Source organism: Stegostoma tigrinum, chromosome 20, assembly GCF_030684315.1.
Source record: "Stegostoma tigrinum isolate sSteTig4 chromosome 20, sSteTig4.hap1, whole genome shotgun sequence".
Lineage (NCBI taxonomy): Eukaryota > Metazoa > Chordata > Chondrichthyes > Orectolobiformes > Stegostomatidae > Stegostoma > Stegostoma tigrinum.
This window is the reverse complement of record NC_081373.1, coordinates 17,398,991-17,423,822: the sequence shown is the minus strand read 5'-3', so window position 1 is coordinate 17,423,822 and position 24,832 is coordinate 17,398,991. Positions and strand designations below refer to the sequence as shown.

At 39.6% G+C, this 24,832-nt stretch overlaps 1 protein-coding gene across 7 annotated transcripts in view; it reads left to right on the top strand.

Annotated features, from left to right (window-relative positions):
- Window positions 1-24,832, top strand: part of gpam (glycerol-3-phosphate acyltransferase, mitochondrial) — a 78,846-nt gene that overhangs the window by 12,148 nt on the left and 41,866 nt on the right. For 5 of the 7 annotated variants that reach the window (XR_007249568.2, XM_059653026.1, XM_048551220.2 and 2 more), the window contains exons 3-6: window positions 14,090-14,211; window positions 15,369-15,491; window positions 18,734-18,807; window positions 20,607-20,720. Coding sequence is in view for 6 of the 7 variants with exons in the window: in XM_059653026.1 (XP_059509009.1) it covers window positions 14,110-14,211; window positions 15,369-15,491; window positions 18,734-18,807; window positions 20,607-20,720 (413 nt within the window). In the remaining variant the exon portion in view is untranslated. Of the gene's footprint in view, window positions 1-14,089; window positions 14,212-15,368; window positions 15,492-15,588; window positions 15,690-18,733; window positions 18,808-20,606; window positions 20,721-24,832 lie in introns of those variants that run through there. The other 2 variants (XM_048551221.2, XM_059653027.1) reach the window with 2 other exon arrangements.

Sequence of the window (24,832 nt, the reverse complement as noted above, 5' to 3'; positions counted from 1 at the left end):
TGGGGTTATATAAGACATATAAGGGTTTTTGAAGATTGGCGTGAGAGCCAACTGTTATCTGAGAGAGGAGCAAGCCCGCCATCTGAGAAATAAGCCCTGAGCTGTCTCAAGAAATTGCTAAGCTTTCTAAGAAAGCACCATCTATCCAAAAATGGCACCCCAGCTTTTTAGCTCGAAGTTCTCACCGAAGAAATTACAGAGAAAAACATCCTTGACAGCAGAATCATTGGAAGAAAGGTGTTTGTGGTATAATGGAGAAATCAGAGTGTTCCAGAAGAGACAGTCTGTGCAAATGTTTCAGATTTAATTATTAGAAAAGAACCTTTACTCCCATCATAAAAGATTGGGGCTTGCGTTTTGATTTAATTATCAGAAGGGTTCAACTTTCCCCTATTTCATAACACTAAGTAGCATTAAAAATAGAAAGACAGATGAGGATGACTCTGAATTAGAAGAGGCAGACAAGAGCAAGTTAGTAAACAAGGTAGCTCTGAAGAATTGAAACTGGTCAAGGAGGATATCGTTATCAGCCTTCTGAATGTTTCTTATTTATATATGTTGGATTCTGTTGGGCTGCTAAGATGCAATTAAAGTACTTTGAGTAATATCTACTCTTTCAAAGTATATGTTGTCTTGATTTATTTTTAATGTGCAAGATTATCATTTTTCCTTTCAAATAGCTAGATGATTTTTTCATTGAGGTCGAGCACAAATTAGACAAAATAGAAACCAGTGAAAGAACATTGTGTGTAGGGCTTCTTCTTTGTTTACAGTTTACTGCACTTTTGTTGTACTGCACAGTAGGCCTTAGCATCACAGAACCCTACGGCAGAGAAGTCCATTCTGTCTGTTGTGCTTGTATTTTGAAAGAGTCACTCAATTGCTTCCAGCATCCTCTGCTTTTCCCATTGGCCTCTGGAAGGTAGCTTTTCAAGTAAAACCCAATTCCATTTTGAACCGGCTATTGAATCTGCTCCCACCACCTGCCTGCTAAGCCAGGTCATTCAGAAGTTGAAGTGACCTGCTTTGTAGAATGTTTACATAGTATAATGACCTGCTTAGAAATCAGTCTAGTTCTATAAATTTCAAAGCAATCCAAAGAACTCTTGGTAACTGACTTTCAAATATTCACATCTTGGTGAGTTGAAGTAAAAGAAAATACAACAGACAAAGTCATTGTAGTGGTTTGCTCAATTTTACCCGAGCAAATATAAGTATGTTTGACTTTTAAAAACTGAGTTTAGTGATAAGCCAGATAGTTATGCATTGGGTGACCTGAGTGGGAGAAAGAACCAATGGTAAAACAGTTACCAAGGACTGGTGTAACTCATTTAAAGAATTACCAGCAAAAGGTTATTGTAGTTTAACTTTTCATCCAACTTTTCTCCTAAAGTTGAAGTACTGTACTTAAATTATGAGCCCGCTGCATCTTTTTAAAGTATAAATCCAATTGTCATTGGAACCCAACTCACTGTTTAGATTTTATTTTATTTAAGGCCATCTGACTATCCTGATCTTTATGCAAATATAATTTTCAACTTATAAGCAAGTTTGTGGTGCTGTCTTTGATACTTCCGGAACATTATGTGCTCCTTCATAAACTTAATAACATAGTCTTGTATGGAAAGAACATTGATAAAGACAGTGAAACTAATTAAGAGAAGGTACAAAAGCTAACACCTACTTCATGTTATAGAACATTTTTGGATGTTTTACAAAGTGACAGATTGGACAGGAAATAGGAATGGGGAGCAGTAGTTTTGAGGAGGGATCTGAAGGGGCTGAGTGATACAGCAAGGCAAGGTGTTTTACAAGTGAATCTCAGAATGTTGGCCGGTGTTGGCTTGAAACTTTTCCACCAAGGTGAAAGATACGGAATAATTCTGACTTGTAGGAGAGGGCACATTTTAGGATGAAGATCTAGGGGAGGTTTTGGAAGGCTTGACTTAAATCATGAAACGATCATGAACAGATGTAGGAATTTTGAAATTAATGTTGCTGGAGCAATGGAAACCAGTTAGGTAGGGTTTACCACTGTACACATGACAAATTGTCAATATATCACAATGGCAATAAATGTTGGTCCAGCCAGTGATGCCCAAAGCCTATGAATGAATTAAATACAGAAGGGGTGCACCAGTAATGAAGTTGACCATTATTGTAATTTCGTATCATCTTATGAATCATGTCATCACTGTTAGCCAGTCAGATGTCAACATCAGGTTCATGTCAGCAGTGAACTGTGAACGTCTGAAAAAGTCTTGGACAGAAGTCTTGAAAATGTGCCAGCTGTGTTGCAATAATGATTGCTGTACAAATAGCATAGACAAGTCAAAGAATCAGGGAGAGACGTCATTTCGTGTTCCATGTCAGGTAACGTATAATTGAATTTCAATTGTATAATACCTACTTTTTCAAGTTTGATGGACAACTGAGTCAGATTATCTGCTAGGGTGAATGACAATGAGAATTTGGTGAAAGAAGGAATTCGCTAGTAAGTAGTACAGATAGTATGTTGCTGGATGCAAGTATGCAAGTCTAAGGATATATTAAACTATCATATGTATTGTGTAAGTAGGTTGACTATTACGCGAAATGATGGACTAGTTAAGGACTATTGCCCACCATGTGGAAACTTCAAGATGATTTGTCTGTCTGAAATAACCATAAATAAGGGATCTACCTCAAATTGAGCTCAGGTTTCTAAGTTCAAGGAGTGTCTGCAGTCACTGCAGGATATGTAGGTGTTTGAGAATTCCCTGAAGTGCACTCTTCAGGAGTTGTTCATCCTGCAACTGCTGAAATTTCAGGAGAATAGTGAGTGGGTGGCAATTTGGCAAGGTAGGAATAAGTAGACAGAGCAGGAATCCTCTGAGAATGTGACACTTTTTGAAATCAGTTTTCAGTGCTGCATACAGGTGACAATGACAAAATTTCAACTGTACGCAGTCAGAAGCTTTGCATTGGGCAATTAATTGGAGAACACAGCAAATTTTAGATATACAATAGTCTTGGGGGAGTTGCACGATAGATGGATAGACATTTCTATAAGCATTAATTTGAATGGTGCCTTGTGCCAGGATGAAGGCTATCATTGAGACTTTGTAAAAGATTTTGAGGAGGATGCCTGCTGCTCTGCTATCAAAGGTTCATAAGCTAATGAGCTGTGGTGATCAGGAACAAGTTGCCTGAAATGTTAGTGGCAGTAGATTCTGTAGTAACTTAAAGAGAATTGGATAAATATTTGAAGAGGAAGTATAATTACATGGCTTTAGGGAGTTGACTAAGGTTGGAATGAATTGCTGAATTCTTCCAAAGGCCTAGCATAGGCAAAATGCGTTGAATGGTTTCCTTCTGTGGTGTATCATTCTTAATTTTAACACCTCGTGGAAAGTAGGCTTCACCGCAAGGCTCGTTACGCCAATTATCTCTTTTCAGGCTTAAACCAGCCTCACAGCCCTAAAAAGATTGCTTCCTGTTTAAATTTTTGTGATTCAGTCTACTGGCCTATGTGCAGGATATTGCTGTCGGAGGCTATTGTGGCAGGTAAAAGAGCCTTATTTTTCTGATCCAGTGAAATTATTTTGCCTTACATTCCCACTTCCCTCCGCTCTTAAAGAGTTGATTTATGCTGACATGCAGTCCTGCAGTTAACCAGCACCGCTGTGGTACTTGCTTGCTTTGGTATCCAGATTTTATGTAAGACACTAAAAGCAGACCCCAACTTCTATTGCTTATCTTAAACCATGGCACACTAACTAATGGGAGAAGAACTTTGATTTGTGTTCTATACTCTCTATTGCCAGTGTCAACTGTAGGGCGCCTACTATTAGTGATCAAATAACACAGAGCAGACTTGGGATTCTCACTGGTGTGCACTACCAAACCCGTAAATGTAGAAACGAGGAAGAAGAGTAGGCCACATGGCCATCATTCAATAAAATCATGCTTATCTGATTTTAACCTCAACCCTACGTTCCTGCATGCCATGGATAATCATTCATTCCCTTGTAATCAAGAATCTATCTTTCTTTGCCTTAAAAATTTGAGCTTTCCCGTTTGAAGAAGGAAGTTCCAGATTCTCTCACCTTTAAGGGGAAACCAATCAACTTGTGCATATATCTGTTGATATTTATCCTTATAAGTCCTGTTTGTTAAAACAGACACCATGCTCATCTGCTTTAATGTTTCTGGTATTGCTGAATTTAAAACAGAGTTCAGGGTTACTTCCCATGTCCTGATGGGTATTCAACCTTCAACGAACGCCAATAAAAACTCCTTAAACTAGTAATTCAACTTCTCTGTGTTTTGGTAGTTAGATGCGTGCAGAATGGTTGATGTGATTCCCTACATAGCAGCTGTACTTTGAAGCTGTTCTGTAAATAACATGTATATGAAGTGTAAATAACATGTCAGCTGTGGCACAGTTGAAAACACATTTGCCTCTAAATCTAATGGTGCTTGTTAATGTTTTACTTCAGCATTTGAGCGCAATATTTAAGGCGGACACTTCCAGTATGGAACTGAAAGAGTGCTACATTGTCCTCTGTATTCTAAGTGAAAGACTGGTGGTGCAATTTCGAGAAAACCAGGAGTGTTCTCCCCAGTGCCTTGACTAATATTTATTCCTCAACCAACGTTACGAAATCACATAGCTTAGTCATTGTCAAAATTGCTGTTTTTGGAGCTTGTTGTGCCAGTTAGCTGTTATATTTCCTGATTTGCAATAATGAGTAGATACCTAAAATCTTATAGAATACTTTGGGATAGCCAATGGTTGAGAAAGGTGCTAAACAGGTGATTTTTTAAAAAAAAATTATGTGTGAAATGCTTTGAAGACATTTCTGAGATATATTGAAATGCAGTGCAAGCATTAATTATTTAAAGAAAAAACAGTGTTTTTTCTGAAGTGCAACTTTATTTGTGATTTATGCTTTAAAACTCTTTGGCTGTTCCCAATCCATTAATTACCAGTTTGGTGGCACAGGATAAGATGCAGTGCTATTTCAGCTGCGATCACAAGGTTAAGTGGGATCTGTCTGAGTTCAATACCAATTTCTACGTTATCACAATGCTGCAGCAGTGTCTGCAGCCTGTCCCAATAAACACAATACAGTCCCTAGTCTATCACTAGAATACTGACAGCAATTTAAAAATAATCTCCCAGGCACTGTAAGGCAAGTGAAGTGTGAAATTAGGCCTACCAGATGCCTGGCTGGATGCTGCATCACTGGAAAAAATCCTGGCTATTCATTTCGAGCTGGTTTGAGCATTTGTGGCCCTTTTGTGTTTGAGTTTTTCATCTGAAGCGTGGCTTTTCCTGTTCAAACAAGTAGCTACAGTCAGGAAGTCTTTATTTATTAACGTCAATTGCTGTATTAAAATTTATTGCTGTAATTAACTAGAATATTGTATAACTAAACTCAGTAACTGACCACACTTTAACATAACAGCCATAACTGTTCCCCTAGGTTTAATGAATGTCCCATCTGTATACATGTACTAAAATATATTTAGATGCTCAGTAATGTTTGTGAGCAACTTGGTGCTGTCACTTAAACAATTAGGAAGAAACTTGCATCATTTTTGTGTTATACAGTTATTTAGCCAATGAAAGATATTTGTATGTTACATTATCACAACTGGGGAGGTGGTGATATGAGAATATAAGAGCTAAGAGGAGGACTAGGCAACTCATCCCTTCAAACCTGCCCTGCCATTCAATATGATGCTGCTGATCTCATCTTGGCATCATCTCCACTTGAATGCCCAATCCCCATAACCCATTAATGAATTAAAAATCTGTCTGTCAGCTCCTTAAATATACCAGTGTTCCAGAATCCACCTCACTCTGCGATAGTAAATTCCACAGATTCATGACCCTTTGAGAGAAGTAATTTATCCTTGTTTGTTTTAAATCTTGTACCCCTTTTCCTAAAAATGTGATCCTTCATTCTAGATAACAAAGTGTGGGGCTGGATGAACACAGCAGGCCAAGCAGCATGTTAGGAGCACAAAAGCTGACGTTTCGGGCCTAGATCCTTCATCAGAAAAGGGGGATGGGGAGAGGATTCTGAAATAAATAGGGAGAGAGGGGGAGGTGGACTGAAGATGGATAGAGGAGACCACCTATCTTCTCCTCTATCCATCTTCAGTCTGCCTCCCCCTCTCTCCCTATTTATTTCAGAACCTCTTCCCCATCCCCCTTTTCTGATGAAGGATCTCGGCCTGAAACATCAGCTTTCCTGCTCCTAAGATGCTGCTTGGCCTGCTGTCTTCATCCAGCTCCACACCTTGTTATCTTGGATTCTCCAGCATCTGCAGCTCCTATTATCTCTGATTCAATTATAACTCCTCTCATTTTTCTAAACTCCAGAGAGTACAGGCCTAAACTGCTCAAATTCTCTTCATAAGACAAACCCCTCCTCTCTGGAAGCAATTTAGTAAATCTCCTCTGAACTGCCTCCAATATGACTGCGTCCCTCCTTGAGAAGGGGGTTCAAACTTACACGCAGTGCTCCGGGTGTGATTTCACTGGTGCCTTATGCCTACTAACCTCATCCCACCCCCTTGACCTGTGCAGCAACACTTCTTTATTTGTATACTGTATCCCTTTAGCAATAAATGCCAAAACTCTACTTCTTTTCAGTATTATCTGCTGTACCAGCATACTAGTCTTCTGCAATTTATACACAAGGACAACTAGATCCCTCTGCACTGAAGCACTCTGAAGTTTCTCTCCATTTAGATCATACATTTGCCTTTGTATTCCTCTGACCAAAATTGATAATCTCACGCTTATCCACGTTAAACTTCATCTGCCAAATTTTAGCCCATTCACCTAACCTAGCTATGTTCATTTGTAAATTTCTTATTTCTCCATTGCAACTTACTTCCCCACCTATTTTAGTGTCATCTGCAAATTCGGCTATCATACTTCCCATCACAGTGTAATAGCATTGGACAAATCCTGATCTAATGTTCTGGGGACATGGGTTCAAGTCCCATCATGACAAATGATGAAATTTGAATACAATTTTTTTAGAGCTGGGATAAGCTAGCCTAATGACACCAATGTGACCAGTGTTCAATGTTGCAAGAACCTCTGGTTCACTAATATTCTTTAGGAAAGGAACTATTCCATCCTTACCTGGTCTGGCCTCCATCTAACTCCAGACCCTCAGTAAGGTGATAGTACAGGCCTAAACTGCTCAAATTCTCTTAATAAGACAAACCCTTCTGCTCTGGAAGCAATGTCGTAAATCTCCTCTGAACTGTCCTCTGAGGAATTAGGGGCTGGTAATAAAAGTTGACCTAAGATGTGACATTGACATCCCATGAACAAATGAGAAAATATTGTTGTGGGATATTTCTCGGTGATATATAGATTTTGTTAATTTGAATTTCTGTGTCTGTAGTTATAATAGCACATATGGCAGACATTGTCTTAGCACAGCAGAAACCCTGAAACAGGCCCAGAAAGGACAATGAGGTTATTGACTGTTTTTGGTAATGTTTGTTGAGGAAGCTGCATTGGCCAAGATGCAGAGCATGCCACTTCTTATATTGTGCCATAAGATCCTAAACATCTACCTGACTATTTGAAATAGACAATATGACCTTGTTTTGACCTCATTTGTACTTCATTTTTATTGTGATGAGTTTCTTTCTTGTTGTGAGAGTTTGATGTGTGTGAAATGGCTGCTGTGTTTCCCTATGTAACAGCAACACGTCAAACTAATTCTGCAACTAAAGTGAACAGAAGGTATAAATACTGTGCCAGCTGTGGCTCAGTTGGAAGCCCTCTTGCCTCTGAATCCAGCAGTTTTGGTGCAGAACATTTTTATTTGTGCCTCAAAATAGGCATTGAATTCCAATAAGATTTTGACTCCAGTTGCACGAAGGGAAACTTCCAGCAATGGTTTAGTAGTGATCTTGGTGAAGATTAATTACATTTATTCAAGACCACTGATAATGGGAACTGAGGATGCTGGAGAATCCAAGATAACAAAGTGTGAAGTTGGATGAACACAGCAGGCCAAGCAGCATCTCAGGAGCACAAAATCTGACGTGACCTCTCTGATGAAGGGTCTAGGCCTGAAACGTCAGCTTTTGTGCTCCTGAGATGCTGCTTGGCCTACTGTGTTCATCCAGCTTCACACTTTGTTATTCAAGACCACTGTCAGGCTTGTCGAATTCCAGGCTCTTGGATAAGCCATTTTTAAAAAAAAATAAAACATTTCCTGCAGCCAGACTAATGCTAAAATAAAATGTTCAATAGTAGTAGTATGACTCCTCAGTTGTCAGGAGTAGCTTTCCTCTGATGATTTACTTGTAATTAGAATGTCCTGTTACGAACATTAAAGATCATACTTTTTCCTGCCCGGCTGTCTTCCATTTCTTCATTACTAATCTACACAATGAATAATATTTTAACCTCGAGTTCCATATGTGAAGCCCAATAATGCATGAGTTAATTCGTCATTTGTGCTGTAAAGATGATTAATAAAGGAAAACAATAAAGTAAATCACTTCCTTGCATTGCTCTGAATTACGCTCTGTTGCCTTCAGGTTATTGGGTCAGTATTCTCTGTCCTTCGTAATAAATCAAAGGGTAGTTAGATTTCTCAGTATTTTACAGCCATAATCATGATGTATTCTTTGCATATCATAGTTTATAGGAACATAGCTACACATTGAGTTCTGAGCAATGTTATGAGCTCAGAATGGGTATTAATCCACCTGTAGTAAAGACGACTCGGCTACCTATGAGTAATGGGTTGTGGCCAAGAATTTTATCTTGTTAGGGAGATCCAGAAGAATAATTAGACAGTTCAAGTGAACAGTCTTGCAGAAGTTGAGAAAATCGACAATATAAAAAAAGCATTAAATGTATTTCTTTTGTACCTTTGCATATTTGCATACTGTAGACATTGGCTGAAAAATGCCACTGGAATGCGCTGGCAATGTTAAAATGCCAAATGCGTATCAGACCCAAAATGAGTAACGCTGTTTTGATATGTTAATTTCAGCTACAATAAGATTGTTTCAAGCAGGATTGGAACACGCAGGATGGAGTTGAATCATGTGTTCATTATTTTGAGTCTAAAAACAGTATAGCTGAATAGTTTCTATTTATTCTGGGGGAGGAGAGGGGAACTTGTCTAGTTTGGAAATCATCACAAATGGTGTTAAAGTGTTCGTTGAGATCAGGACTAAACAACTTGTCAAAGAGGGAATTGAAAAAAAATGGTGAATGTAGAATTTGACTTAAAAGTGATGCCTCTAATTTTTGACATGTAAGCTGTTCCAAATAAGTAACCTGTCAATCAAGCTTCAAACCAGAGGGTGTATTTCTATGGTCAGTGGGAAAAGGGTACCCACAGCTAAGTGCTTACTGAGCTATTTCATGACATTGTCTTTATCTCGGAGTTGCTGCGAATGAGGGCCCTGACTTCCATGACAACAAATGATGCTGTGTTATCACTAATAGAAGTTCTGAACCATTTAACAAGAAAGACTTTCAATGTCATTTTCAGATGCTATTACACGGTGGGTGGGGGGGATGGTTGCTACATTTACCCACCTTTATAGATGGGGCATGTAGTTGATGATCTGTACTAGTCCTCCCCCGACATCAAGAAGGCTTAAAGAAAGAAATAGGATAAATCAAAGCAAAGCAAAGGCCGTGTCCACCTGTGAGTGTTGGAAGAGTTTGTTTGTTAATACTCACCCTGTTCAGCTATATTATGAACATTTCCCTTGGCCATTGCTTCTGGGGTGGGACCTGAGCTAGGAGCATCTGGCTACAAGACCTTCATATAGTGATCAGAGATAATGGGAACTGCAGATGCTGGAAAATCCAAGATAACAAACTGTGAAGCTGGATGAACTCAGCAGGCCAAGCAGCATCTTGGGAGCACAAAAGCTGACGTTTCGGGCATAGACCCTTCATCAGAGAGGGGGATGGGGAGAGGGTTCTGAAATAAATAAGGAGAAGGGGGGAGGCAGACAGAAGATGGATAGAGGAGAAGATAGGTGGAGAGGGGAGTTTAGGTGGGGAGGGGATAGGTCAGTCTGGGGAGGACGAACAGGTCAAGGAGCTCGTCCCCGCCTCCATCACCTGTTCTTCCTCTCACCTGTCCCCTCCTCCCACCTCAAGCCCCACCTCCATTTCCCTCCTACTAACCTCATCCCACCTCTTTGACCTGTCAAATATTTAGCATGGCCACTGTGATGGATTGCAGCCCACAGCCATCAGAACAAAGTTGGAAAGCCAGGGAAGTACATGTGGATCCATAGCCCCATCAATCTGTGACCTAAGCTGACACGACAAGTGGCAGCAGCCCAGAAAGAAGGGCCGCACTGGGCACCTGAAAAGGCACCACCATGCAGGAACCACAAAATGACCAGGAACAAGTGAGGGCCTTCGCTGGCAATCCATAACCCATCAAGCAATGGCCCTCCCTGCCAGAGACCCTAAGCAGTGCCATCACCATCACCACAATTAGCAGGTCCATAAGACATAGGAGCATAAATTAAGCCATTAGGCCCACTGAGTCTGCTCCTCCAATCAATCATAGATGACAAGTCTCTCAACCTGTAATGCTTGATCCCCATGACAATCAAGAAAGTATCTATCTCTGTTTTAAATAAACTCAATGACCTGGCCTCTACAGCCTTCTGTGGAAATGAATTCCATAGATTCACCACTCTCTGGCTGAAGAAGTTTCTCCTTATTTCTGTTCCAAAATGGTCTTTTCTTTATGTAAGGCTGCGTCGTCTGATCCTAGTTTCTCCTGGTAATGGAAACATCTTCCCGACGTTCACTCTGTCCAAGCCATTCAGTATTCTCTAAGTTTCGGTTAGACCCCCTCTCATCCTTCTAAACACCATTGAGTATAGATCCAGAGCCCTCAAATGTGCCTCATACGTTAAGCCTTTCTTTGCTGGAATCATTCTTGTGAACCCTCCCTCGCTTCACTCCAAGGCCAGTACATCCTTCTTGAGGTATGGGGCCTAAAAATAACTCTCAATACTCTAAATGTGATCTGACCAGAACTTTATAAAGCCTCAGAAGTACGTCCCTGCTTTTATATTCTAGTTCTGGAAATAAATGCCAATATTGTGTTTGCATTCCTAGCTACCGACTCAACCTGCAAATTTCCTTAAAGAATCCGGGACTAGAACTCTCAAGTCCCTTTGCACTTCAGATTTCTGAATTTTCTCCCCCTTTAGAATGTAGTCCGTGCCTCTATTCTTTCTATCAAACTGCATGACCTCACATTTTCCCACGTTGCATTCCATCCGTCACTTCTTTGCTCAATCTCCTAATCTGCCTGCACCCCTCTGCCTAAATAACCAGAATGCCCTCAGTTCCTTCATCTAGATCATTAATGTATAATGATCACTACAAGACGGTCTATAAGTAAAGTATTAATTAATATTAATTTTAATATTTATTTAAGTAGTTTTTATTATCTTTCATTTAAAAGTACTGTATTTCAATTTAAAGAGTACAGGTATAATTTTTTTTTCTTTGCTGAGCAAGCCCCAGCAAAAGCTCTCCAACTTGAACATTGATTCCTATGAGATTAAAAATCGGAATTTTCAGGAACACAGTTTGACTGAAGTGAAAATGCCCAGTTTTTCCAACTTGTTTGATTCCCACAATTAGATTTATTTTGTCACAGCTCTGTTTTTTTACAATTAATTAAATTTTAAAAGTTTGGCTTTTGACCTCAAAGATTCCAAGTAATTTTTCAGTAATGCGTAGATTTTTCCTCCTTAGTTCTTTGAAGTATTCGTCAGTTAATTGAAAAAAGTAACTTTGAACCGTCTTCTTGCTTGATGAATTCGCTGTTTAATGAAGTAATGAAACAAAGAATTCAATTTATATAGCTTTTCCTTTTTGAAACATCTTAAAATTTGTAACAGCTAATAAAATGCTGTCTACTGTGCCACATGAAAAATACAGCAGCCAACTTGTGCATGTTAATTTTCCCAGAGAGAAGAATCACAACCTAAATCTGTTATTGTTGCAGGATGAAAATTGTTAAAGACTCCAGAAAGCTGTGCATTTTCAAATAATACAATAGAATCTTTTACGTAAAGAGGAACTGGCCTCAGTTTAATGTCTGGTCTGAAAGACGCTACCTCTGACAATGCAGCACTCGCTTACTACTGGACTGAAGTTTCAACCTAATTTCATTGTTCTTCTGTATGATGGAACTGAGTAATTATTCAACTGATTTTATTATTTCTTCAGACACAAAATTAACACCTCCATCAAAGCTTGTCTCAAGATCCCATTCTTGCCAGATCACACCCAACTTCGTTCCACTTTTTACTGAAATGAACCAGAACTGACCTGACATCTTCCTGCTTGCACCACAGCTGGATCCAACCTGAGCACCCGTACCAAAATTCTGGACCCAATCCAATAAAATTCCCCCTTCTGCCATACCTAACCTGACATCTCCACCCCTTTCCCAAACATCCCAACAAAGCTGACTTGACCTAGCACCCTCGTTACAGACTTAACCCTATCCAAATCCTGGCTGGACCCACCTACGCTAAGCACTGCATCATGCAACTTGCACTTTGGCACGCTGCCACTTCCAACTTGGCATCCTACACTCTGTACCCCACCCACATAAGCACGCACCCACACGAAAATCTGCCTATCATACTGCCACCCTAGAAAGGCCAATGAGCACACACCAGAAGTTGAAATGGTGTTCTCTTGGTTTGTATAGTTCAGTTAAAATTTGCATTTTTATTGATGATTTCCCAGTTTTAAAAAAGTTATGTTGTGTTCCAAGTAATCATTAGCAAAATTTTGTTACTTAGAATGTTGAATTGATAACTATCAGGTTCACAAACAAAGCATTAGCTTAATCGCAATAGAATGTAACAGCGGTCAGTGGATACTTCAGGTACTTTGAATAAATCCCTGGATAGGAGGGTGAGCCTTATTGCATTTGTTGAATAGTTATCATGAAAATGTCCTAATTCATAAAGAGAATTTGACCTTTTTTAAATTCGGTAAAAAGTTGTTTTTTGCTCTATGAAGGGAATATGAGCTTAGTTCACAAGTTACTTTATGTAATTCATGGAAATTGCCAACCCAGTATTGCAAACAAAATTTATAAGATTTTAGAGTCAAAATCTTAACAAAGAAAGTGAATTATCAATTGGGGCAGAAATGTCTGAAGTGAACCATGCTAAATGATTATACTGTACACTCTAACAGCTAGTCCGGTTTATAAATTGCATGTGAGATTGAGATCCTACACCATTCATAAGTATGCCACGATGCCTCAATTAAATAATGCACAGTTCGAGCAGGAATAGTCATCGAATCTATCCTTCATGTTTTTCCTGTGCATTTTAATTCATATAATTATGCCATATATCTGCTGATTGTTTACAGTGACCTCTCATTGCCCAAAGTACTACTTACCTGATACTTGCTACATTACAGCTCCCTCAATAACCGACCAGTCAATAGAAAACATTGCGAATGCCATTCAGTGATTGTTTGCATAGCACAGAAGCATAGACAGAACTGATGAAAGGAAAATAACCTGAATTTACATAGCAACATCATCCATGAGTACAGGATGTCCTTAATCACATTTCAGCTACTTAAGCGACTTTGAAATGCAGGTATTATTGGGAGAACTGACAATCAGTTTGCAAACAGCAACATCTCAGAAGCTGTCATAAGTCACATAACTAGATAATCTGTCACAAGATAACTTTTGGCCTTTAAGAACTTCCGTACTGTTATTTACAAAATGTCATAAGGTTTTGTTTGTCTAGAGACAAGGCCTCAGTTTAACATTTCATCCCCCGATAGTGCGGCAAACTTTGTGTACTGCAGTATGTACACTGTAGCTTGAACCTTCTTCCCAAGAAATAAGAGTTATACCACTGAGCCAAGGCTAACAAGTTTTATCAGTAACTAAAGACTCAGTTGTGCAAGATTACATAAACATTAAATATTTCTGATACAAATTTTCGTATCTATTATATTGAAGCTTTAACTATTGTTTAAATTTGTACTTTTTAACTACATTTGCAGAACTTGACTGTGTGAGAGATATGGCTGAGTCGGTGCTGATTACTTCTGTGATAGACCAAGCCTATTTGCCAAACTCAAGAGCACAGGTTGGCAACAGAATGAAGAGTTCCAATGATGAACCAGTAAGCAAGCACATAACTGATGTGATGTAGTCTGTGATTTATATATGTTTTTAACATCATTTATTTTGTCTGAAGACTGTAATAGTTAACTTAGAGATATTTCAGGTGCCATGGTGATTTATTACAAAACAATTTGAGGAGATTAGCTTCAGGGTTACTGGGTTTTTGTATAAGTTAGGAAAGTTTATGATTGAACAAGGTAAACAATTTGGCAGAGTTTTTGTTAGACATTTCTGGACTTGTTTGTTGTTAAGGTGAGAGGAAACACATATAGGTTGAAAAGTAAAGTTTTTTTTTACTTTCTGTCTGAGTCAGTTTTGCAGAATTCTTAGATGAAGATGAATGTATAAAGCAGTGCTCCTAAGAAAGGGTGGGCCAAGAACAATAGATTACCCTAGAGTCAGGAGTTTAGGAGCAGTTTGAGACTAGAAATTTCTGGATAAAATCTTGAATAGGTTATTTGAAGCTGAGAACATTTAAATTCATGTGAATGACAGCTCCAGGAAAAGGCTATTCAATCCAATATTTGCATGAAAATAACACAAAAGTAAGACTCCTTGGTAATCTTCAGATTTGTCAGTTTTTGGATAGACTTCCCTTCGGGCTTTCTGTCCCACTGGCTGCGCCCAGATGTCATTCCGTTGATTCTTTTTAGCTGGAGGGGGGCAGCCATCCACTTTTTAAACTTGGAACTATATTATTGTTCCCCTGCTATCACTGGTTTAAAATCATGGAACTTCCTCCCTAACACCATTGTGTTACTACCTATACCACATGGACTGTAGCAGTTCACGAATTTAGCTGAACTGAGCTGAGCTGCTGAAGTCATGGACCCCATTACAGAGGACCTCTATGATCACCATTAACAGCAGCAGAGTGACTTTGAGTTATTTAGAGTTGAATAAATTTGTGTCAATGGCTGTTAGCTTCAGATTAAATTTTCTAACCATACACAGACAAATATTTTCAATAGCTGTAGGAGAATATGTTGAATAATAATGTACTTCCCTTCACTTTCATTTAAGCAGAGGGCTTGTTCAGAAATTGTTTGAGTTGATTAACACACTCTTAAACCGGAAATCAATTTCACTAATTTCATTGTATGTATTTTTCATCAAAATACCTTTGCATGACTCTCCACTTGTAATATTTTACAGGTAGAGTACAGTCCTAGTTCTGCTGTATTTCGATCTGCAGCTGCTACTGGAAAGGAGTTGCTTCTGAGCAGGAAGCGACCATTTGTTGGACGGTGCTGCCATGTGTGTTCTCCAGTAAGCAGGGTAATTGTACCGATGCATTAAGCATTTGTCCTTTTAAACTTTTAAAGTATCTTTCAAACATTATTGTCTATTATGTATAATTTGATTGACATTTGTATAATGAATATGACATCTGTTTGGTTCCATCGTTTAATGAAGAGCCATATAGTTGTGCAGCATGGAAAAGACTCTTTGGTCCAACTCATACACTCTAACCAGGTATCCTAATTTAATCTGGTCCTGTTTGCCAGCATTTAGCCCATATCCCTCTAAACCCTTTATTCACGTACCCATCCAAGTGCCTTTTAAATGTTGTAGTTTTACCAGCCTCCTCCACTTCCTCTAGTAGCTAATTCCATACACACCCCACCCTCTGTGTGAAAAGTTATCCCTTGGGTCCCTTTAAAATCCTTCCCCTCTCACTTTAAACCCATGCCCTCTACATTTGGACTGTCCTACACTGGAAAAAAGACTTTGGCTACTCACCCCATCCATGCCCCTCATGAGTTTATAAACTCTCTGTCAGATCACCCCTCAGCCTCGGATACGCCAGTGAAAACAGCCCCAGTCTATTCAGCCTCTCCCTCGAGCTCAAACCCTCCAATTGGGCAACATTCCCTTCTGAACTCTTTCAATTTTAACAACGTCTTTCCTATAGCAGGGAGACCAGAATTGAATGCAGTGTTCTAAAAGTGGCCTAAACAATGAACTGCACACCTGCAACATGACAATCCAACTCCTGTACTCAATGCACTGACCAGTAGGAGCAAGCATACCAAGTGTCTTCTTCACTACCCTGTCAACTTGTGACTCCACCTTCATGGAACTAGGAGCCTGCACCCCTTAGTCTCTTTGTTCAGCAACACTCTCAAGGACCTTACTATTAAGTATCTAGGTCCTGCCCTGATTTGCTTTACCAAAATGCAACACCTCACACTTATCTAAATTAAACTCTGCCACTCCTCAGCCTATCTGATCAAAGTTCTGTTGTACTATACGTCAACTTTCTTCGCTGTCCACTACACCACCAATTTTGGTGCCACCTGCAAACTTACTAACCATTCCTCCTACATTCACATCCACATAATTTATATAAATGACTAAAAGCAGTGGACCCAGCACTGATCCTTGCTGCACACTGCTGGTCATTGGCCTCCAGTCGGAAAAGCAACCCTCCACCACCACCCTCTGTCTTCTACATTCAAGCTAATGTTATATCCAAATAACTAGCTCTCCCTGGATTCCATGTGATCTAACCTTGCTAACAAATCAACCATGCAGAATCTTGTTGACTGCCTTACTGAAGTCCATATAGAGAATGTCCCCTACTTTGCCTTCAGCAGTCTTCTGTCACTTCTTCAAAGAACTCAATCAAGTTAGTGAGACATGATTTCCCACGCACAAAGCCACATTGACTCTCCTTGATCAGTTCTTGCCTTTCCAAATACGTGTAAATCCTGTCCTCAGAATCCCCTCCAACAAATTACCCTCCACTGACATTAGACTCACTGGTCTGTAGTTCCCTGGCTTTTCCTTACCACCTCACTTAAGTAATGGCACTAGATTAGCTACCCTCCAGTCTTCTGGCACCTCATCCATGGCTATCGATGATACAAATATCTCAAGAAAGAGGCGCAACAATCACTTCCCCAGCTTCCATTCAGATGTTTAATGATGAGCCAACAGATTTAGGTAACTTTCTTGTGACTACTAAGGCAGAATTAATCTTTCAAATTTATTGACTTTCTAGGTCTACTTTAGTTATTGTAGAGCAGAATTCCAAAGGAAGAGTTGGGAAATGAGAACACAAACCAGTTTTTTTTTGTATTTCTATAGATTTTAGAGGCATCATATCAGTGGTCAAGGAAAGATGTTTAAAAATAGTCTATAGGACAGGAGTGAAATTAATAATAAAGCTATAAATGACGAAATAGTAAAGGAAGAATTCCTTTAGGTAAAACACGACCTTTTTTAGAACGTTGGGGCAAGTCCATGACAATAAATCAGAACAAAGCCAAGGTTATAAGATTCTGAGAGAAAGGAAACTAAAATTGAGAAGTACCAATTGGAACATGAAGAGCAGTGTAACATACGGTACATTTAGTGTTGGAATGATAGATTTGAACAGAATCATAGAGTGATAGCAGCACAAAAAAGTATAAAGAAAACTGCTGTTTTGGGAGGGTAGGGGAAAGGGAAGGGATAGGAGAGCAATTGAGAATCAGAGGAGACTTTTGGAAAGGCCGTCAGACTCTTGGCAAATGGGTGAGGTGTGGTGAACCGTGTGTTATTTTCTGCTTGTTGCTGTTTTACCAGCTGTTTATTTAAGATGCACAAAGCAATTTCATATATTAAATGTTTTTGGTTTAAATATTTATTCTTGATTTCTTTTGATTTTCAACCTTTTGGTGTAAAAAGCAGAAGCAGTGAATTGAAGGCTTAATCTTCTATCTTACGGCTTTCTGCAGATTTTGTGTTTGCAAAGATAAGTGATAGCATCTTGCACTCAGAATGCACCACAGCTGCATCTCTAAGTTAACTGCATTGCTTAAACTATCCATGTTTTTCCCAGCACTTTATTTTCCCTGTTTCTTTCCTGAACAATTCGACTCCTTGCTTTGTATGAATCCAAGCACTTCGGAAACTCTTGGCTGAATAACTATTATTCATATTCAAACCAAGATAAACCTAGCAGGCTGTTCAGTCAACATCTCTATTTTGTCTTTGCTTGATGTCCACACATGCACAATTACAGCAGGTTTTGGTGAATACCTTTGGGAGCCCTGGCTGACTTTCATTTCCCTAATTCAAGGGAATAGAAAAAATTTATACTGTTTCTGACACGTGACTGAAATCAGATAATTCGTCACCGACCAGGTGGGAAAGATCTTTCCAGGTTGTGATTGACAAAATGCCCTCTTGGTGTAAACAACAAACTATTTTTGTTGCTGTCTGTCTGAGATTTTTAATTTATTACCAAATTAAGGAATGTTTGAGAATGCATGGCTCATTTCATTTAGAATCCTTATAGAGATGTTTTGCAGCAGAGGAGTGTTTGAATTCTAACCCAGGTCAGAGGTGAAAGGCTAATGCGCTTAACCCAGTCTGACACTGTGTTTTAACTCACTGTTCAGAATTTTCATGCTGCAGTTACAATAAAGTTTGAAAGAAGTCTTTTCTTTTGGTGATTGAACAATGTTGTTTTAATAATTCTGAACATAGTGCAAAATCATAACTTCAGTCTTTTGTTTTTTGCTATCCAGGATAAACTTTTCAATACCAGCATCCCTTCTCAGGGACTACGGAATGTGATTTATATTAATGAAACACACACCAGGTATGATCTGAATCTGTGATGAAAATTAACCAAGCAAAAAATGGAGATTTTTTTTCTTTCTATTTAATGAATAAGTATTTATAAGATATACGTTATAAGATATATTGATTCAATTCACAATCTGGGAGCAATCATAGAATCCCTTCAGTGCAGATAGAGGCCATTTGGCTCATTGAGTCTGCACCAGTCCTCCAAAGAGCATCCCGTGCTATCCCTGTAGCCCCACATTTTCCATAGTTAACCTGGCCTGCACGTCCCATAACACTATGGGGCAATTAAGCATATCCAATTCACCTAACTTAAACATCTTTGGACTGTCGGAGGAAACCGGAGCACCTGAAGGAAACCCACGCAGACACGGGAAGAACGTGCAGACTCCACACAGACAGTCTCCCAAGGTTGGAATCGAAACTAGGCCCCTGATATTGTGAGGTAGCAGGGCTAATCTGGACTGACATGACATCTTTCCAAAAAGCATTCATTTAGTTAAATTTTTGAGACTAATCTTACTGTTGCCTTATTCCATTTTTACAGTACTCCTTCTGAGATTACACTACTTTTTAAAGATTGTTTGAGCATGGTTAGGTTCAACTCATATCTTTTTAGTGTACGTTAAGTTACCACATATGGCTTGTGCAGTGAAAACTCAAATGGTTAACTTGAAACAGATTTTACACCTTGTTAACTACACTGAGAAAATTGTATAGAGTAGTTAAATGTACATGTTACTTAAAATTTGAAACTTATTGAAAGCACAACCAAATTGAATTGAGCGTGAAGCATCATATGACGATTGTTCGAGTTAATCAGCAAGTCCCACCTTGTTTGTTGGAAAATGCATAAATGATTTCTCTCTCCTCCTGTTGAATCTTTCACTTGGATGATTCAATAGCTTAAGTCAGGCCACATTTTTAAGATAGATTTTACAGCAGCATGGTGACTCAGTGGTGAGCATTGCTGCCTCCCAGTGCCAGGGACCCGGGTTTGATTCCAGCCTTGGGCAATTGTTTGTGAAGAGTTTGCATATTACCCCTATATCTGCATGGGTTTCCACTGGGTGCTCCGGCTTCCTCCCACAGTCCAAAGGTCTGTAGTTTCTTGGGATATTCAGGCTAGGTGGATTAGTCATGGTAAATGTGGGGTTATAGGGATAGAATAGGGGTTTGGGTTTGCGTGGGATGCTCTTTGAAGGTCAGAGCAGGTGAATGACCTCTTTCCACGCTGTAGGACATGTGAACATGTGACATGAGCATCTTAGTAACATTTGTCAGGTTATTCTATATATGTGTTGTAACAGACAAATAATTTGGTGAATTTACACCTATGAATGCCAAAGTTAGCATTTGGAAGGCTCTGCAATTTTTAGGCAGGTGCATCAAATGGGGTGGCAGCCAGTATGATATTGCATATTTCCTCATACCCTGCTGAGAAATAATGCAATTAAAGGTCTGAAAGCAGATTTCCTGTGCACTCACATTATTAATTGGGAAATGGTGTGCGGTGCAGTGGGAGAAAAAGAGAACAAACAGCCAACAATGGGGGGGATAAAACATGAATTGCACCAAACAATTGTCATGTATTTGTTGCCAATTACTTAACAATATACAAGGTGAAAAGTATTTATTTAAAAATTGCGGTTCAGCAGCATTTTCATTATTTTTCCTGTTGTTAAATCAATTTCAAATCCTTGAGGCCAGAAAGAAAAATGCTTTATGTTAAAAGTGAGAGCTCTGGTGTTGTTACAATGGGGCAGTGATAAAATTATTCAACATTTGCCATGTCTTTATTTGACGATTTAGGTATCGAGGCTGGCTTGCACGGCGCCTCTGCTATGTCCTGTTTATTCAGGAACGGGATGTGCATCGTGATATGTTTCCAAGGAATGTGATTGAGAATGTTTTGAACAGTGACAGGTATGGAAAGCTTAGCTGCTTTGATTTATCAGCTGATTTTAATAAATGATTTTCTCAAAATTCAATAATATCATGAAGACTTGCCACTATCACTATATACATAACGGGAGCAACAAGAATGAAAGAAATCCTTCAATGTGAATTGATCCTTACTGAGCCCCTAACCGAGAAAACCACTTGTGTTGGATATTAATATTCAGTCAGTATCATGTTTTTTTTCTAAGGATGAGCACCTCCACATCAGTTTTCAAGCCAGTTCAGAGTTATATTTCTATTTCTAAGGAGCATACAAGTGTCATATTGAGGTCCCCTGGGGGCAGAGAAAGAGAGAGATCATATCTCAAATAGCGCCATGTATGATCACCGTGGACATCTTGAACAATTTGGAAGTTTCTAGCTCTTGTCACTTTAGTTTATAAAATGGGGGTTGACTTGAAATAACATATCTTTGTAATTAGTTTTTAAACAATTTAAGGCAAGATGATAGATCCTTTGGTTTTCTAAGAGCATTTAGATAATAGCACGATGATGATTTAGTGAAACCGGAATAGTCACTGGCATGTCACTTTACTGGGTATGGATTTACTAGTGTGATGATTATGTACTTAAACAAGCATGAAATCTTGGGTGAATTTCAGTCATGTGAAAAATCAAAAACCCAAAAGAATTCCTGCAGTTGTTTTTAACCTAGATAAGCAGACAATTCTACTACAGAAACTGTTGGTAAGTTCCAATAGTTTGGAACTGGCTCAGTTCCTACAAAAGTTTGATCATGAGGAATCCTGGTTTTGGATCTGCTTGTCTTGAAATGGCAACATGAATTCAGAGCTTAGAGCTGAAAAAATGGATGGTGAAATCTTAGACCCAATGCAGTTACAATCAGTTCTCAAACAAAAAGTTCAAGAATTTTGCTCAAGGCCACAGAAAATGTTCTCCTAAATACACATAGCTTATAGGCACGATTTATTTTGTTTTCACATTCTAAGACTGTTTCTCTAAACATGTTGTGGAGGTGGTGATGGACAAAGTCAGAAGTTACACGACACCAGGTTTTGATCCATCAGGTTTATTTGAAATCACTAAGCTTTCAGAGCACTGCTCCTTTGTGCTTTTTTCAGCAGTTGGTTCACTTCTCAGTAGTCCATTTTATTCTAAATGGTGGTAGCTCCTCCCTTGTCTACTGATTTGATGACAATGTTGTAGCTGGCCTTGAGAGCGTGGATGGTGTTGCATTGTGCTTAAGTGATGTTCTGGACTGTCTTGGGAAACTGTACACCTTGTACAGCCTCACAAACAACCTGTGAGGTTAAAATAAGAAATCCCCTCCCCATCAATGAAGGCCAAATTTCCATTTGCAAACTAGAATGTTGTTAGGGCTGGGACTTTTGCTATATTCAATGACTTTAGTAATCTTGCATTTTCATGTGACATCAAACAAATTGTCAGACATCTATGATGATGCAGGCCTCAGGCGGAGGCAGAAATATATTATTCACTCAGCACTTCTGGCTAAAGGTGGTTGCAAATGCTCTACCTCCAAAAACTTAGTTGTGTGCTCTGTTGTACTGAGCTGTCGCCATCATTGAGGATACGATTTGTTTTGGAGTTATCTGCTCTTGTTAGTTATGTAATTGTTCACTACCATTCAAAACTGGGATGTGCCAGGACGGCAGAGCTTTGATCTGGCCCAAACAACATCTGAGGAGAGAGAAAAAAACAGAGTTAACATTTCGGGTTGACGACCTTTCATTACACCCAGGAAAAATTAGTTCCATTAGATTTCAAACGAGTGCAATCAAAGAAGGTGGATAAAAAACAGAACGGAGTATGTGTGATAAAGTGGTAAATGGGAGACATTAAATGACACCAAAAAGTTGGTGGTACAGGGTTAGGCAATGCAGTAATGAGGCAAATAAAGAAACAAAAAATGTGCACGGAAGAGGTGTGAATAGTAGAATGAAGAGCAGCTGCTGTCAGAAACAGAGGGAAGGGCATGAATGAGGTTTAAAATATGTAAAGAAAAGGAAACAAGATGCAGACTTTTTGGGGGAGGGGGTGCAGTGGAGGGAAGGAAGGCACTCAATAGAAGGAGTGAGCGGATGGGTGGAGATGGAGCCCAGAGAGGGAATAACAGTAAGGCAGACAAGGGGATGGATGACATTTTTCCAGAGAGAAAGAAAAGCTGCTAATGGGGACCATCAGTTGGTGAAAATGGGTCGGCTATGCTAAAAGCTGTCCCTGTCATGATGCCCTGAGGTGTGGGGGTGGGTAAAGGTAAAGGAAGAAAGTGTTTGGGTTCTTAATTATTGAACTTGATATTGAGCTGCAGGGACCCAAGCAGAACATGAGATGTTGTTCTTCTGTCTTGCATTGAGCTTTGTTGGAGCACTGCAGCAAGCTGAGGCAGAAATATTGGCCAGGGTACGCAGTGGTGTTTTGAAGTTGCCGGCAACTGGAAACTGAGGGTCATTTTTTTGCAGACAGGACTTAGGTGTTCAGCAAAGTGGTTGCCCAGTCTGCATTTCATCTCCCCAGTGTAGACAAGATCACGTTATGAGCAGCAAATATAGTAAGCTAGTTTAAATGAAGTACAGGTAAATTGAGAGAAAGTGTGTCGGAGCCTTTCATAACGAGGATGGGGAAGGTGAATAAGTAGATATTGCAGCTGCTGCGATTGCATGGGAAGGTATCGTGAGGGGGTATTGGGAATGGAGGAGGAATGGACCAGGGTATCCCAGAGGGAGCTGTGCCTGCGGAATGCTGACAACCGAGAGGAGGGAAATGTGTCTCTGGTGGTGCTATCCCACTGGAGATGGCGAAAATGACAGCAGTGCAGGAAATGAGTCAAATGTGACTAAGGGCCCTGTTAACCCTGATAGCAGCGAATCCATGGTTGAGGAAAATATTGGAATTTCCGAGGCTCTTCTGCCAATGGTGACTTCATCAGAACAGATGCCATGGAGAAACTGGGAGACTGGAATGGAGTCTTTACAGGAAGCAGGGTGTGAGAATGTGTAGTCCAATTACCTGTGAGACTCAGATTGCAGTGGATATTGATGGCTAACCTATCTCCAGAAATGGAAACAGAGATTTCGTGGAAGGGAAGGGAGCAGTCAGAGATGGACCAGGTGAAGGTGAGAGCAGGTTGGATTTTTGAAGTGAAATTTTTCAAATTCCAAATGGGAGAGGAAAGCAACACTGATGTTGTCATCGATGGACTGGACAAAGAGTTGTGGGTGGGAGCTAGAGTAGGACTGGAACAAGGAATGTTCCATATACTCCACAAAGAGACAGGCATAACTGCGGCCCATGCAGGGTATCCATTGCCACCCCTTTGATCTGATGAAAGAGAGTGGAGTTAAAGGAGAAGTTGTTCAACATGTGGACAATCTCACCCAGGCAGAGGAGAGTGGTGGTGGAGAGCTCTAAGGCTATCCTGATGGCGAATTGACATTCAGAGGGTTTGCACGTCCATGGTGAAGAGGACTGGAAATTCTGACATTAATGTGAAGGTCAGAAAAATCCAAAGGTAAGTGGCAAGGGACTGGACAAGGGGAGAAAAAAGTCAAGCTGAGGTAGAAAGAAAGCATTTTGCAATTCATTCACACAGTCTGCATTTGGCCTACCCAATGTAGAGCAGAGTACATTATGAGCAGTGCATACAATATACTAATTGAAAGAAGTACAGGAAGTCACTGTTAAACCCAGAAACCATAGGAGGTAAAGAAAGTAGGAGGAGGTTAAAGGGCACTTACGTTGAAATGTAAGGGGAAAAAAGGGGGTGTTATGGAGTGTTTAAGGAATGAGCCAGACAGTTGAGGGAACATTCCATTCAGAATGCTGAGATTTGAGAAGAGGAGAAGTTGTGTTTGGTGGTGGCATCATGCTGCAGGTAGCAAAGCTGAATATGGAACGTGGGGACAGGGGATCTTTGGAGGAAAAAGTGAGAGCAGAAATGTTATAAATAGAATGCAGGATGCAAGGCCCTGTCAAATATATTGATGGGAATCCTAAATTGAGGAAAATCAGTAATATTAGTGTGGAAGCCTTACATATTTAGAACATAAGTTATAAAGAGTTAGAAACTAGGAAAGTGGATTAGTGTTCTTACA